Source organism: Pyricularia pennisetigena (genome assembly GCF_004337985.1).
Source record: "Pyricularia pennisetigena strain Br36 chromosome Unknown Pyricularia_pennisetigena_Br36_Scf_12, whole genome shotgun sequence".
Taxonomy (NCBI): Eukaryota; Fungi; Ascomycota; class Sordariomycetes; order Magnaporthales; family Pyriculariaceae; genus Pyricularia; species Pyricularia pennisetigena.
In genome coordinates, this window is record NW_021940924.1 from 286610 (window position 1) to 299999 (window position 13390).

Genomic DNA, 13390 nt, shown 5'->3' on the forward strand with positions numbered 1-13390 from the left:
AGTACCTCGATGTAGCTGTGAGTGCTTCATTTGGCTGCTTAACCGAAGATCCACTGCAACAGTGCGAGTGGGTCAGCAGACTACTTATCCCGACTTGTAAAGGAACGTTTCCTATCGACGTAGGCAGCCGTTGTCAGCAATGTGGGCACTGCATCCATGGCGGTATCATGTGCTGTGCCCGCGATTGGGACGCAGGCGGCGCTAAATAGGCGATGCAGAACTTGCAACAAGGTGCACAAAGCGCGGCACAACATTGTTCCGAAACGTTACCGCCCTTCCGCGGTTTCCAAACGCGCTCTCCTAGCAGTACTACGGCCAGCAACCACGACCATTCGAGCTCCGTGACCTATCATCTCGACGACCTTCGCCTACCTGGGATGGCTTCCTACCCTTTGTTGACGATCGTACTTCGATTCTTGGAAAAGGGAATCCAGACAAACCTTGCAGGCGCAAATTCTCAGCCATGGCTTTACCAAGCATTCGTGCTAGGCAGTCCTCGCTGTGCGATTGGACCAACCGTTGCCTGCGTGCATGATCACAGCCTTACCAACCCCTCACTATGAGACATTATCAACCTGGTGGAACACAATGTCAGCGTTTACGTGGATTACTCTCCTTTGCCAATAGCGATACTACGCAAATGTTAGGAATCTCGAGGATCTTCCGTTTGAAACACTTCTCTCGTCATTGGAATAACGAACCCGATAAGCAAAGCGCACGCGACAATCGATCCATCCGACCCGACATCCGCAACATCCGAAGCCAGCTCTTCGGTAGCCGATACGTCTCAGAACCCGTCATCTTTCCCCGAGCGAACCTTGAGCCCTGATCCAAGGGCACCCTCTACAGCTTTGCCTGTCCCTACGACGGCAGGAACTACGAGCTCAACAGCGCTTCCCATCTTTCCATCATGCCGCTCTCGCAAATAACACCACCATCCAAGCGGCACCGCGAGGCAGATGCGTCCGAGAGCGAGCCTACAATTGCACCGGAAGACTTCACAGTTGGCTGGATCTGCGCTCTGCCCATCGAGCTGGCAGCCGCGGCCGAGATGATGGACGAGGAGTTTGCCGACCTACCCTCCAACCCGACCGACTCTAATATCTACTCCTTCGGCCGCATCGGAAACCATAACGTCGTGGCTGCTTGCCTGCCAGCCGGTCAGATAGGCACGAACCAAGCAGCTGTTGTGGCCAGCCAGATGAACGCCAGCTTCCCCTCGTTGCGGTTTTGAGTTTTGGTCGGCATCGGTGGTGGAGTCCCGAACCTCGATGCGGATATTGATATTCGGCTCGGCGACGTCGTAATAAGCCAGCCTACAGGTCGCTATGGTGGAGTGGTTCAATACGATTTTGGGAAGACTGGAGCTGACGGTCGTGTCACTCGTACTGGCAGCCTCAACGCGCCGCCGACGATTCTTCTCAATGCCTTGGCCAAGCTTCGTGCCAACGATTTCCGGGACAGGACGCAAGTCGTCGCGCATTTATCGAAACTTTCTAGCCAGCCAAAGTTCGCATCCCCAGGTCCCGAAAATGACATGCTTTATGAAGCATCATCACAGCATGAGGCCGGAGTTACGTGTGTGAAATGCCGGCCGGAGGATATGGTTGATAGGGAAACGCGTACAACGACAGATCCACGGTTATTTTTTGGCACGATTGCATCTGGTAACCAGGTTATGAAGGATGGATTAACGCGCGACAGATACAGCCAGGAATTAGGTGGTGTATTATGTTTTGAGATGGAAGCGGCCGGCCTTATGAACAGCTTTCCATGTATCGTCGTCCGTGGGATTTGCGATTATGCGGATGCGCACAAGAACAAGCGTTGGCAACCGTATGCAGCAGCAACTGCGGCAGCATGCGCAAAAGAGCTTCTCTCTGTCATACATCGAGAAAAGGTCCTCGAGGAGAAGCTTGTTCGACAATTAATCCCTAGTGAGTAAATTGTTTTAGACAACTTGGGAAACGGAACATTGCGTACTGTGGTTGTAGCACTTTGTAAATTATCAATAGTGGTGTAAGAATATTACGTTAACCAGTATTTGTGCTATTAGTCGCCGAGGAACAACTACACGTTTCCATACATCAACGGGATATTGCTGCTCAGCAACTCGCAGAGCTTCAGCTGCAGAGGTTCGTAGAAACTCACTTAGTTGTGAACCTTGACTGACTGCTATTAGCGAGATACTTAAAGATCGCCCCCTGGACCTTCCTATTGTTCCCCAAGCATGTTACGACAGCAGCGATGTTCAAAACAGCCCGAGATGTGAAGGTCAAACTCGGCTTCGCATTCGGGAAACCATACACAATTGGGCGGAAGAATGTGCTGAGCCTCTATTTTGGCTAGTTGGTCCTGCGGGGACCGGAAAATCGACCATCGCACGCACTATCGCTGACAATTTCCATAATGAAAAACGACTTGTTGCTGGCTACTTCTTCAAAAGAGGAGAACGGGACCGCAATAACACGACGTGTCTGTTTCCCACCCTCGCTGCGCAGCTTGCTGATACAATTCCTCACTTCAGAAGCTGTCTTCAAAAATCCCTTAGCGGTCTTGACAGAGATGCGGTGGAGAAAAAGGGCCTTGCCATCCAGTTCGAGAAGCTACTGTGGCTCCCCTTGGGTGATTTACCTCATACCGACACGAACCATGGATCTCGGATTGTCGTCATCGATGCTTTGGACGAATGCGAGCAACCTGAACACCTCCCGCTGGTTTTTAGCCTATTTTCCAAACTGGGTACTGCTAACGCGGTGTGCCTGCGGGTGTTGATCACAAGCAGATCTACGTCTGCTGTGGTGGCTGCCCTTAATGACGTTCGCTATCGCAGTCTGGATTTAGAGGCAGAGCACCGAGACGAAACGCGAAGCGACGTTGCCACCTTTCTTAAACAAAAGTTTGCTGTTATTAAGCATAAGTGGGATATCCTGGAAAATTGGCCAGATCCAGCGCAACTAGATCGTCTAATCCATTTGTCGACAACGCCTTCTCCTCTATTTATTTATGCAGCGACTTTATATCGCTTTATCGATGATCCCGATAAACGGGAAGATCCAGTCGACCAGCTAGAAGTCTGGCTTCGTCAATGCGATAGCAATACTCCCCAGCTAGATCAGGTTTACCTGCCGATCCTACACAACGTTTTGTTCGGAAGTTATAATGTTCACGAGAAACCGAAGCCGCTAGCAGAGAACCTCCGAATGGAGCTATTCGATGTTTTAGGAGCTGTCACACTCGTCGCAACCCCTTTGTCATACAAAGCAATCGCGGCCTTGCTTGGCATACCTTCACGTCGAGTCACTTTGTGGCTGCGTCATTTACACGCCGTCCTCAGCGTCCCAAAGGACCCTGAAACTCCTGTACGGCTCCTGCATAAGTCATTCAGTGACTTCATGCTCAATTTCAAAACCTCTAGTCATTTTGATTATGGGGTAGACGCGACACAGATACACGCTATGTTCGCGGCACAATGCATCAAACGCATGGAAGCAGGGCTTAGACGGGATATCTGCAACATTCGAAAGCCAGACGTGCTTAGAGATAAGATCGACAAGCAAGTGATAGACAGACAGATCCCTGCTGATCTGGAGTATGCATGCCTCTACTGGGTTTACCATCTACAACAAAGTGGGCGGCTACTAGGAGATAACGTGCACATGTTTCTCTGCGCTCACCTTCTTCATTGGTTAGAAGTTTTGGCACTTTTGGGCAAGGTTTCGGATGGTGCCATTGCGATAAAGCAGCTTTTCGCTATATGCCAGGTCAGTGAAATTATATCATATGCTTTGCTTGGGCTAACCTTTTTCATAGCAGTGCCCTAACATACCTGGAGAATTGAGCGAGCTGATCAAAGATGCCAGCAAGGTTATTGCAACTTTTGGATCTATAATTGAGCAAACCCCCCTTCAAATCTACGGGGCATTAATAATGTTCTCCCCAGTTGTAAGCAAAGTGCGGCAAAGGTTTTGGGCCCAAGGACCAAAGAATCTTCTTATTCAAGGGATAAAACCTGACTGGGATGCGCATCGCCAAACACTCGAGGGCCACGACGGTTGGGTTAACGCAGTGGCTTTTTCGCCGGACGGCCAGGTGGTAGCGTCGGCGTCATACGACAACACGGTGCGGCTTTGGGACGCGGCAACGGGGGCGCATCGCCAAACACTCGAGGGCCACGACCGTTCAGTTAACGCAGTGGCCTTTTCGCCGGACGGCCCCTTCCCCTTCTCCGATTGACGAGGAAAAGGAAAGATGAATACGTATTCAACCCTTTCGCCCAGCTCCAGACAAGGCAACAGAGGTCTTGCGTCTCTCTTCTTGTGCTATCACTATTGAGCAGCAACAATTGCTACCGTGATGGTCCCCGCACGAAACACCATATAACTCAGGTGTCATTCCATTTCGAACGAGCTCCCAGAACACATCTTCCGTCGAACCAGAGATCGACGATTCCATCAACCGATTCATCCCATTCACCAAGTCCCCACGGAGTCGCCATCCACCAAAAGTAACAACAGTTTCCTCACGCCATCTGCCAAATCCGTCGCTTCAGGTGGGCTTTATGCGCCAGGATGCAGAGAAACCGCCCTCTGTATACCAATTCGCGAGATGGTAAACGCCTTTGACGACAAGATAGGGGGGCATATCGTAGCCGTCGCCACTAATGCAGCAGATTGCAGTCAAGTTACCCGTTCTCGGTTCCCAGGCTGTATTTTCTTTTTCCCCCGTCTTTCGGACACGGTTACGACCATTCCAGCGCAAATATGGCCCATAATAAAACCAGTTTCGTCAAAGTTATAAATATCGCATTCTTGAATGCCGTATTCAGCTTTCATATTTGCTATTAATTGAAACCACGCGTTTAACGGGTCAAGATTCTCGCAAAGGGCCCTTTGAACGTTGGAGGCGCGAGAGAAATGCGTCTTTAATTTTGTACGTCGCTGAATAAAGCAATTTGCCCAGCGAATCCCGATTGGTGGTGCGTCCCGCGCAGCGAGGATGTTATTAGCCATCGTGGCCACTTAAGCGATCTGGGGGTGCGAAAACCCTCGGGCATCCAGATTCAATATATATGAACAAACAGCTCCTCTTGCGTGCGTTTGGTTTCCGCGGCCCGGACCAACGGTCAGCCAAAGAAACGCGTTCGGCCATTCTGCGTTGAGGCGTCGTTCGAGGTACATTGTAGCGTGCTGTAACCTTTCGGGGACTCGGGCGATTATGAGATTCCATGATCAATGGTAGAAATAGAAGGTGTCGGAAGAGAAATATGATGTTAGGCCGCAAAGTGACCCACATACTGTACATCCACGCTATGAGATTCTTGCAACATATTGCTTTATCCTTTATATTAGACATACAAGTGCGCTACTTTCTACTCCTTAAGTCCAGATATAGATGTTGTCATCCAGGTCTACTGATTAATTCTCTTGGCATAAGCTCTGTCTGCAGACGCTGGATACCTAGGCTGTTCTCGGCATGACAGGCGTAGTATCTTCATTTGTCGGATCTTAGGGCGCCAATTCAACGTGGCGCTCGATCTCCCTATTCTGGGTCGCAGCCCTTACTACTCTTTTGAGGACTTCTGCTGGGAGAATAGCACCGGACACTTTCTCTTCGATTGATACCAGACCTGTTGAATGGACCGCAGGGGGCCTCAAGGCTGGGTTTGAGCCAACGGCCTACCTATACCAATATGCGTAAATTTGTTCCTTATTCTGTTGATCGATTGGAAAGGGTTACAAAACGAAGGTAGACGCCGAGATAGGGCCTTATCAAGGCCCTGCGATCCACGTGAATATCTATACACAAGTTGCATACGCAACCAAGTGAGGTAGCTAATCCAATAAGACCATTGGATCCTGCCTTCCATTGTATAGGTTCCTTTCATGTTCCAGTGGGTGTCTACTTTAATACCGTTGAGAACTGGATATACGGCCAACAAGATTGTATTACCTCCATGTTAGCGCTGTTATGCATCTCTTGCTCAACAACATCGATTGACTCGCGCGGCTAAAATACCAGCTTTCTTATATAGCCTCAGTCCCGAGGTCCACCACAACGACTCTAGATCGAGTGCGTGGAATACCCTGAACAGAACATTGAGCTAATCTAATCAACGCCACGATACTCGAAAAAGTTGGAAAACTCGCGCATGGCCCTCATTTTATCCACTAGCTCCTTTTCCATGGTTACTGTAAAGACGCACCCTTCGTTAGGGTCCTCGGACCTGATGGGCGCGTACATAATGACGGCACCCGCCGTCGAGAAGCCGCCAAATAAATGCCGGTGGGTAATCGGCTTCCCGAAGCCAAAATCAAAGCTACTAACGTCCGCGTGCCTGTGATCAGTCACCAACATGCTCATGGGCGGATGCGAGTCCAGTCGCAAGCTTAGCGTGCCCTTATCTCAAATAGGTGCCACCATAGCCAGCAGCTCGTCGACGTACTCCTCGTTGCAACTGTCCGTCAGTGCGCGGATGTAACACGCCAGCTTGCTCAGCGGCGCCTTATCCACCACTTCAGCAACTGTTAATGGGGAAACAGAGGTTGTATCTGAAAAGGCGCAGCTCAGCGCGTTGCGCATCAGTCTCTGGGCCAAGGGCCGGCTGTGTAGCCGCGGTCGTAGGTTGACAGCCTCACCCCACCACAACACCGTGTCTCGCGAGGGCATGTACAAATCAGCCCTTACTTTAGTGAGAACACGCCAGAGATAGGCACACGAGGCATCATATGTCGACACCAGGCTGTCACCCTCAGGCGTGGCGAGCCTCTTTAGCTCGGCCGCCTTGCTCTTGGGGAGGTGGAGCAGCACCGCCTGCTGCTCCAGATGATCGGGGTGTCTCTCAGGTGCAGGCGGGCTATCAACCATCTTCTCACCTGGAACTTCGATGGTTAAGCGCGATACGTCGAGGTTTGCCGAGTCGAATTACGGAAATGGCGTCGAATTGTGTATGGCTGCGCAGTTGGCCGCCAGCTGCATGATATAGTTACTATATGCCATGGCATCTAACGCGTAGTGATGAGCCTGGACGACCAAGACTAACCCACCAACGCAGAGGTTGATCTGATAGGCGGACACGGCAGGTCTGTTTTCTGGGTCTGCCTCGGGTCGCTCGCCCCATGTCATTCTTGGGATGCCTGTTAAGTTAGCTCTTAGTTTTGTCGGAAAGGAAAGGGGTGTGAATGGCTCACTCCAAAGCTTGACATCCTTCATGCTCTCGCCTCCAAAATGGCCCTTCTCAAGGTCATCTAGAGTTGGATTGCCGGCATTTGGGTCCATGTTATGGATAACGACCTGAACGCTCGACTCCCGTCTCTTAACGAACGAGTACCCACCCTGCACATCCTTTTCGATTGTCCCACAAAGGTGTCTAGTCTGAGCAAGGGTACGCTCCAGTCCGGATCCCAGCAGCTGTACAGCGCGACACTTCTCCTCATCTCCCAGGCGGAAGAAGACGGCGTAGTTGGTATACGCGCAGCTGGTCATGGTGTCGATGGTGGAGAGCCTGAAGCGCTCCTCTTCCGGGTCGGACTCCCAGTTGAATAAAATTAAATAATACGAAAAAAAAAATAATAAATGTAATATTATTGCGAGAATTTTATAAAATTAGGGAAATAGCAAAAATTTGCTGGATGAACGGACGTAATAATATAGCAAATATTATAACAAAAAAAATTCGAACAACGCATTTATAAAACTAATTTTAACCAATAAAATAACGATTAAAATCGAAAGCTATATCGAAAGGCGCACGACCGTATAGTAATATATTATTATCATAAAACAAAAAATTACGTGCACCAATGAAAAAAAAGAAAAAAAAAAGAAGAAAAAAACCTAACGCAACAAAAAGTTTATTATTAACAAAATTAAATTATTATAGGGTTAGGGTTGTAATTCGCGTTTATATTTATTTCTAAGCTATTTGCTAGTTATTTTGTTGTTTTTCCCAAAGAAAATAAAATAGAAATAATAAACAGAAATGAATCCATAAAAAGAAAAAAAAGAAAAGAAAAAAATATTTTGAAGGTTTTATAGGGTAAAAGCAAAGGAGCAAAAGCAAAGGTTATAACAGAGGTAAAACTAAAATCAAATGCAAAAGTAAAACAAACGCAGCAATAAAAACAATAAAAGCAATAATAAAATCAAAGGTATAAACAAAAGTAAAGGCAATAGTAAAAGCAAAAGCAAAAGCAATAATAAAATCAAGGGTATAAATAATAATCAAATCAAAGGTGAAAATAAAAGCAAAAATAAAGGTAGGAATAAAAGCAAAGATAAAATCAAATCGTTACCTTTTATACACGGGGATTGCCTTTAGCAATAGAAATTGCGGCCGTTATTCTGGATCGTAATAAAACCAAAGAAATCGACGTATCCAACCAATGGGCTGCAACAGGGCCTCTTAGCTTTTGGAGCTGTTTATAAGCCTGTGCTGTATCCTTTTCCATAAGGCCTCCGGCACTTACAATAATTGGGTTGAAAAAAGGATCCAAAAATTGGTATTTACGTCGTTTGTTATTTGCAGCGTCCGTTAACGTGTTTTGTGGATTTGTATTTGCGGTATCCTTATTAATTGCAACGATTTGTACGTCGTAATAATATTTGGATAAACCGTTAATAACAGCAAAGTCCGCCCTAAGGCCGTTTGGGCCGTTACGGGTCCCGGAGCGAATAGGGGTTGTAATAAGGCTTCCGGTATCGTTGTGGCCGTAAGGGCTAATAGGGGTATTGTTGTTATTATTTCCGTTATTTATGTTATTTAAATCAGGTTCGATTTCGACCCCGATTTCTGAACGGCTTTTAAGCGAATTAACAAAGCTTTTGTTTATTTGGTCGTGGCGGGCCGTATATTTGCGTATAGCACCTTTACAAACGTCCTCGTGGTTTATATTGGTACGATTACCGCAATTGTTACAGGGGTGCGTTAACGGTTTAACTGGTGCTAATAACCTGGATCGAAAGGCCTCTGCCATTTCGATATCCGTTAATCGATTTGATTTTTGGATAGGTAATAAATTAAGCCATTTGCGGCCTAAATAGCTGGCATTTTTCGACTTTGTTTGCTGAGAAGAGACGTAGAAGCTGCCGGAGCGCTGGTGAGCTAGCACAGAACACCACGGCCATCTGCTCAACGAAAGACCAGATAACAAGTGTAGAACAAGAAATAAGAAATGGCCAGTTCCATGAAGCTTGTACTCAGCGTAGCATTCAGCTTCCCTTGGAGCTGTAATCCATCGTGAACCGTATCCTGCTTATTGATGTGGCATCCTGGGCTGGTGGAACCGAGCTCACAATTGTCATCGGACGGTTTGTTGCAAGAGAGACAAGCGCTTGTAAGGCTCAATGTTAACCAAGAGAAATAAAGCAACCTATGGAGTCGACTGTATGTATATCTTTAACCCAGAAGAGGTCAAGTAGACCGCCCCGCCTGCAAGTCGATGTATTCCTTACAGCACAGTCGCAGTCAGTAACTTTCAAAGTCCATGCGTCATCCATCCTTTCCACTTGCATTGTAATGCACACAAGAACGCACACATGTCGTCTTGTGCCATCGGGCATTCCAAACCGTATATCCTGAGTGTACAGTCTTGCTGGTAGCCGAGGCTTTGCACATTGCCGCCGGCCCTCGTACCATAACCCACAGTGCCATTCCCGGAAATGGATGGGCCCAGGATGATCTGCAGGTCCAGGTTCCAGTCTTGGGGTTGGCCGAATGTCAAGATTGCGGAAATGGGCTCGGATCGCTCGGCCAGAAGTCTCGGTTGGGCAACAGCTTCATGAACGCTTGCTGTTATCTGCAATGGGCGGACGTTTGCTGTCTCCTTGGCCAGATCTGAGGATATCAAGGCCTTGTTAAAGCCTAGCCTTTTGGCTTGTTCCCGAGCTTCCGCCATTCCACCGATGATGAGCACCCAGTTTTCTCTGTAGTTCGGGACCAGCTGCCCGAAATCTGAAACCAGTTCGTAGTGAAGGAATGCTGGAGGAGAGCAGTGGCATGAGGTTGGGATAAGAGTTGAATTTTCCAGTTGATTGAAGTATGAACTCCCGGTCGGAGGGTCTCGAGGAACCGGAGGAATTCCGTAAAATGCTGTTCCGAACGGGTCGGACTGCCCCCAGGACTCCCCAGCTATGTCTGTGTGACACTCAAGGGTCTGAATGGAGGGTTCGGAGACGAGTTTATGCCGACTCCCGGCTGACTGAGGGCTGATGGTGCCTTCATGAACATCTTGCTCCGGCTCATTACTTCCAAGAACGAACCTAAAGTCGCTGACAAGGTGAGGCTGGCCTAGACTTTCGCTACCAGCACAAGTTGAGCGCTCGGTGTGGTTGAATTCTGTTTCTGTGACATATCAGCAGTGCAACATTAGCAGCTGCCATGGTTTATATGCCGAGATGGCTTTTGTTTGCTAACATACTGGGTGAAGAACAACCTTCGGGCCCATTGTAACAGGGCTGCCATTGCAACTGAGGAAACGCCATGCGTTCATTGAAGATACGTTTTGTGATGTCTGGACCTGTCCTGGAAAAACTTTCACACTGCTGGATGGGATGCTTCCGGATTATATAGACGTCTCTGAATGGGTGTGACAGCTGCAGAAATGTCTCCTCGGCTGGCATGTCAATCTTTATTGGCAAGGCTCTCGGCTATATGCTAACGTATCAACTGATGGTCTTCGGCGTCACCGAGCCAAGAAACCGAGGAAATATGTGCACTACCATGCTTTGTCTGATGTTGCATGCCCTGATTTCTTTTCCATATTGCCATAAGCCAATCCGAACACAGTATTACTTGCTGGCTAAGTCACGCTTTCTTGGTGGATTACTTGACTTATAATGATTGGTTTTTTGCTTGAATCGGATTTACGCTCAGCAGCAACGGTACGAAGGGTTCGAAAACACTTGGAGGCCTCAATATGCTCGCACAAAACTATCATTCGAAGAAGGGACCGGCATGACTGGACTGAAATTTCGCCTATTCTTTCAATACTACGCAAGGTGATAGAAACAGGCGAAGGGATGTCGCTCTCTGCAGCGCTCATGTAGGTTCTAAGGGTTTGGTGGTTTATTTTCGCTCGATATTTAGGTTGGCGCGAAAGCTTTCCTAAAATTGCAAATCTCGTAATGAAAGGCCTGAGAGCCACAATCAGCCGGTTCCCTGATTGCATATGCTGCCCACCATTGGAGTGTATGTTGGCGGAGTTGATCAAAAGGATCGTTCAAGCATGAATCTCGGAATTTCACCTCTAATGTCTTGCAACCGGTTATGCAGTCGACCAGGCCACTCTCAAGTAGCCAGCCGACGAAGGTTCCGATGTAGGGAAGTAGATGGACGGCAGCCTCAACAGGGTCGAAGCCTCTGGTGAAGGAGAAGAACAGCGGGGTGTAGTATAATGTGATGCCGTACGCTGCAGCTGCCATGGCCGTTGACAGGCCTACCGGAAGAACTGTGCGTACCTCTCCTAGCGCGTCGGCCGGGAAGATGCGATGCTTACGGGTTGTCCAGATGCACAAAGTGCTGCTGCGCCGTGTACATGGAGAACAGGAGCCCAGCAAAGACGCAGGCCACGATGGCCGAGGATGAATCCCACGGCCAGTGCGAGCCGGACAATATCAGGCAGCTGAAGAGCATTAGAAAGGAAGCGCAGTATAGGATCCAGCCGAGCCAGTCAACATCGACCCAGGCGTGTGATGCGGCTTGTTTGCATATGGAGAGGCGGGAGGAAGACTTTCCAGCCGGCACAAATGACAGCCAGAATGGATATGTTGATAAACATTGTCTAACAGATGTCAGCTTCTTTCACAATCCATGCGCTACCGAGCAGACTCACCCATCGCCATGTAGCATGGGGGTTCTCAGCGAAGACGCCGCCAACGATTGGTCCGAGCACCAAACCAATGGCGAACCCAGTCCCAATGACGGCTTGACCCGTGGGCGCCTCGTATGCCGACGAAAACTCAAAGTTGTACAGCATTATTCTTCCAGAGACCACCATTAGCTCCAGCTCAATCTGCTGCGTCCGCCAAATCAAAGTTGTGAACAAAGATTTGAGCGTTCTCGGCGGAAACTGGATGCGGAAAGGCAGAAAAGTTGCGGGCATTCCAGTTGCCGAGTGACAAGGGACTCTTAACCACATTTACCCTTCCTACGCAGGTATTCGTAACAACTTCTCCATTTAACACTGACTGTTTTTGGTACAATTCATGGAGGCTGGGATTACACGCCAGTCTTTCAAAAGGAATTTGAGTGAAATTTCTATCAATGCACACAAAATCAATGTCATAAGAACAAAGAGAAACTGCTCCTTGCCCAAGAAAAGAAAAGAACCAAGCAATGACCAATAAAACCAATACGTTCTGTTCTGAAAGTTTGGTCTTCTTCATTGCTCATAACGCCATAATGCAGCCGTTTCATTATGGACTATCTCTTCAGCCTCAATGTAGGTTCCTTCTGTTTCTCAAGCTTCTACTGCTAACCAAACCTGGATATTCACTTCTGGGGCCAGATGAACTCAAATACTTCTGTACAGGTTCCGATACGCCCTTATTCTCGTTCTCTTCTTTCAGTAGCTGCGAGTCCAACTCTGTCTGGTCGTTTTGTTGTTCAGACTGCGCTTGGGTGTTATGATGTTGAAGCTTGCAAGACAAGGCATCTGTTTTCACTTGCTGTGATGCCCATTGAAACATCGTATTGCTCTCGCCTCTTGTTTTCTGCAGCTCAGCATCAAGCGTCTGGTTAACATCCAGTACTTTCTGTTGTGTGAGCAAAGCTGTCTCAAGAGCCAAAAGAAGATCGCTCTGTTTTGTTTCCAAGTTCGCGACCTTTGCATGAAGCAATCTGTTGTCATGACGAAGCCGATCGTATCTCTGATCCTTTTCCAGGTTCTCTGTGCGGCAAGCATCCATTGTATTTATCATTGTCCAAAGCCAGGTATCAATACTGTCGTGCGTAGGCTGGTTCACAATTAGCCATCGTCCGAAGCTCTTACAATTGATGTACTTACGATCTGATTTCCGTATCCAGTCAAACCACCAAGCGTTGAGTTGGATACGGGGGTGGAACCTGAGGCGGGCTGGTTATGGGTCTGCATTATGATGAGGCTGGTGTACCGAAGCCTTTACATGGGAGTGTACACGTGGTCGTTACGATTGCTTGAATTTATAATCTTCTGCGGGAGATAACCAAATTGAGCTTTAGCGGTGACTTATAGCCGCTTTTAGGGCAGAATTATTAAATTCATCACAAAGTAGCCTTTTCTGGCTTCCGTGTCCCGTCAAGAGGAGGGGGGATTTTTCAAGGGCCAATTCTTGATCGATTTCTGACCTCTTCAACATGGTTGGAATTGATACGTCGGGTATAGGAGGATTGGGCTACCGTCCTGCAGATGGA

General features: G+C 48.2%; 3 protein-coding genes across 3 annotated transcripts; all 3 read right to left on the bottom strand.

Moving 5' to 3' along the window:
• Positions 1-6108: 6108 nt before the first annotated feature.
• PpBr36_10967 (uncharacterized protein) lies at positions 6109-7485 on the bottom strand (the record flags this gene model as incomplete). Its single annotated transcript, XM_029898073.1, has 4 exons — positions 6109-6337; positions 6446-6875; positions 6990-7136; positions 7191-7485. The coding sequence occupies 4 exons, from the start codon at positions 7483-7485 to the stop codon at positions 6109-6111; spliced, it is 1101 nt and encodes a 366-aa protein (XP_029743588.1).
• Positions 7486-9476: 1991 nt separating this feature from the next.
• On the bottom strand, positions 9477-10482 carry PpBr36_10968 (uncharacterized protein; the record flags this gene model as incomplete). Its single annotated transcript, XM_029898074.1, has 2 exons — positions 9477-10342; positions 10419-10482. 2 exons carry the CDS (start codon positions 10480-10482, stop codon positions 9477-9479), a joined length of 930 nt encoding a protein of 309 aa, XP_029743617.1.
• A 1925-nt stretch (positions 10483-12407) lies between these two features.
• PpBr36_10969 (uncharacterized protein) lies at positions 12408-13091 on the bottom strand (the record flags this gene model as incomplete). Its single annotated transcript, XM_029898075.1, has 2 exons — positions 12408-12822; positions 13005-13091. 2 exons carry the CDS (start codon positions 13089-13091, stop codon positions 12436-12438), a joined length of 474 nt encoding a protein of 157 aa, XP_029743666.1. The 3' UTR covers positions 12408-12435.
• Between the last annotated feature and the right edge of the window lie 299 nt (positions 13092-13390).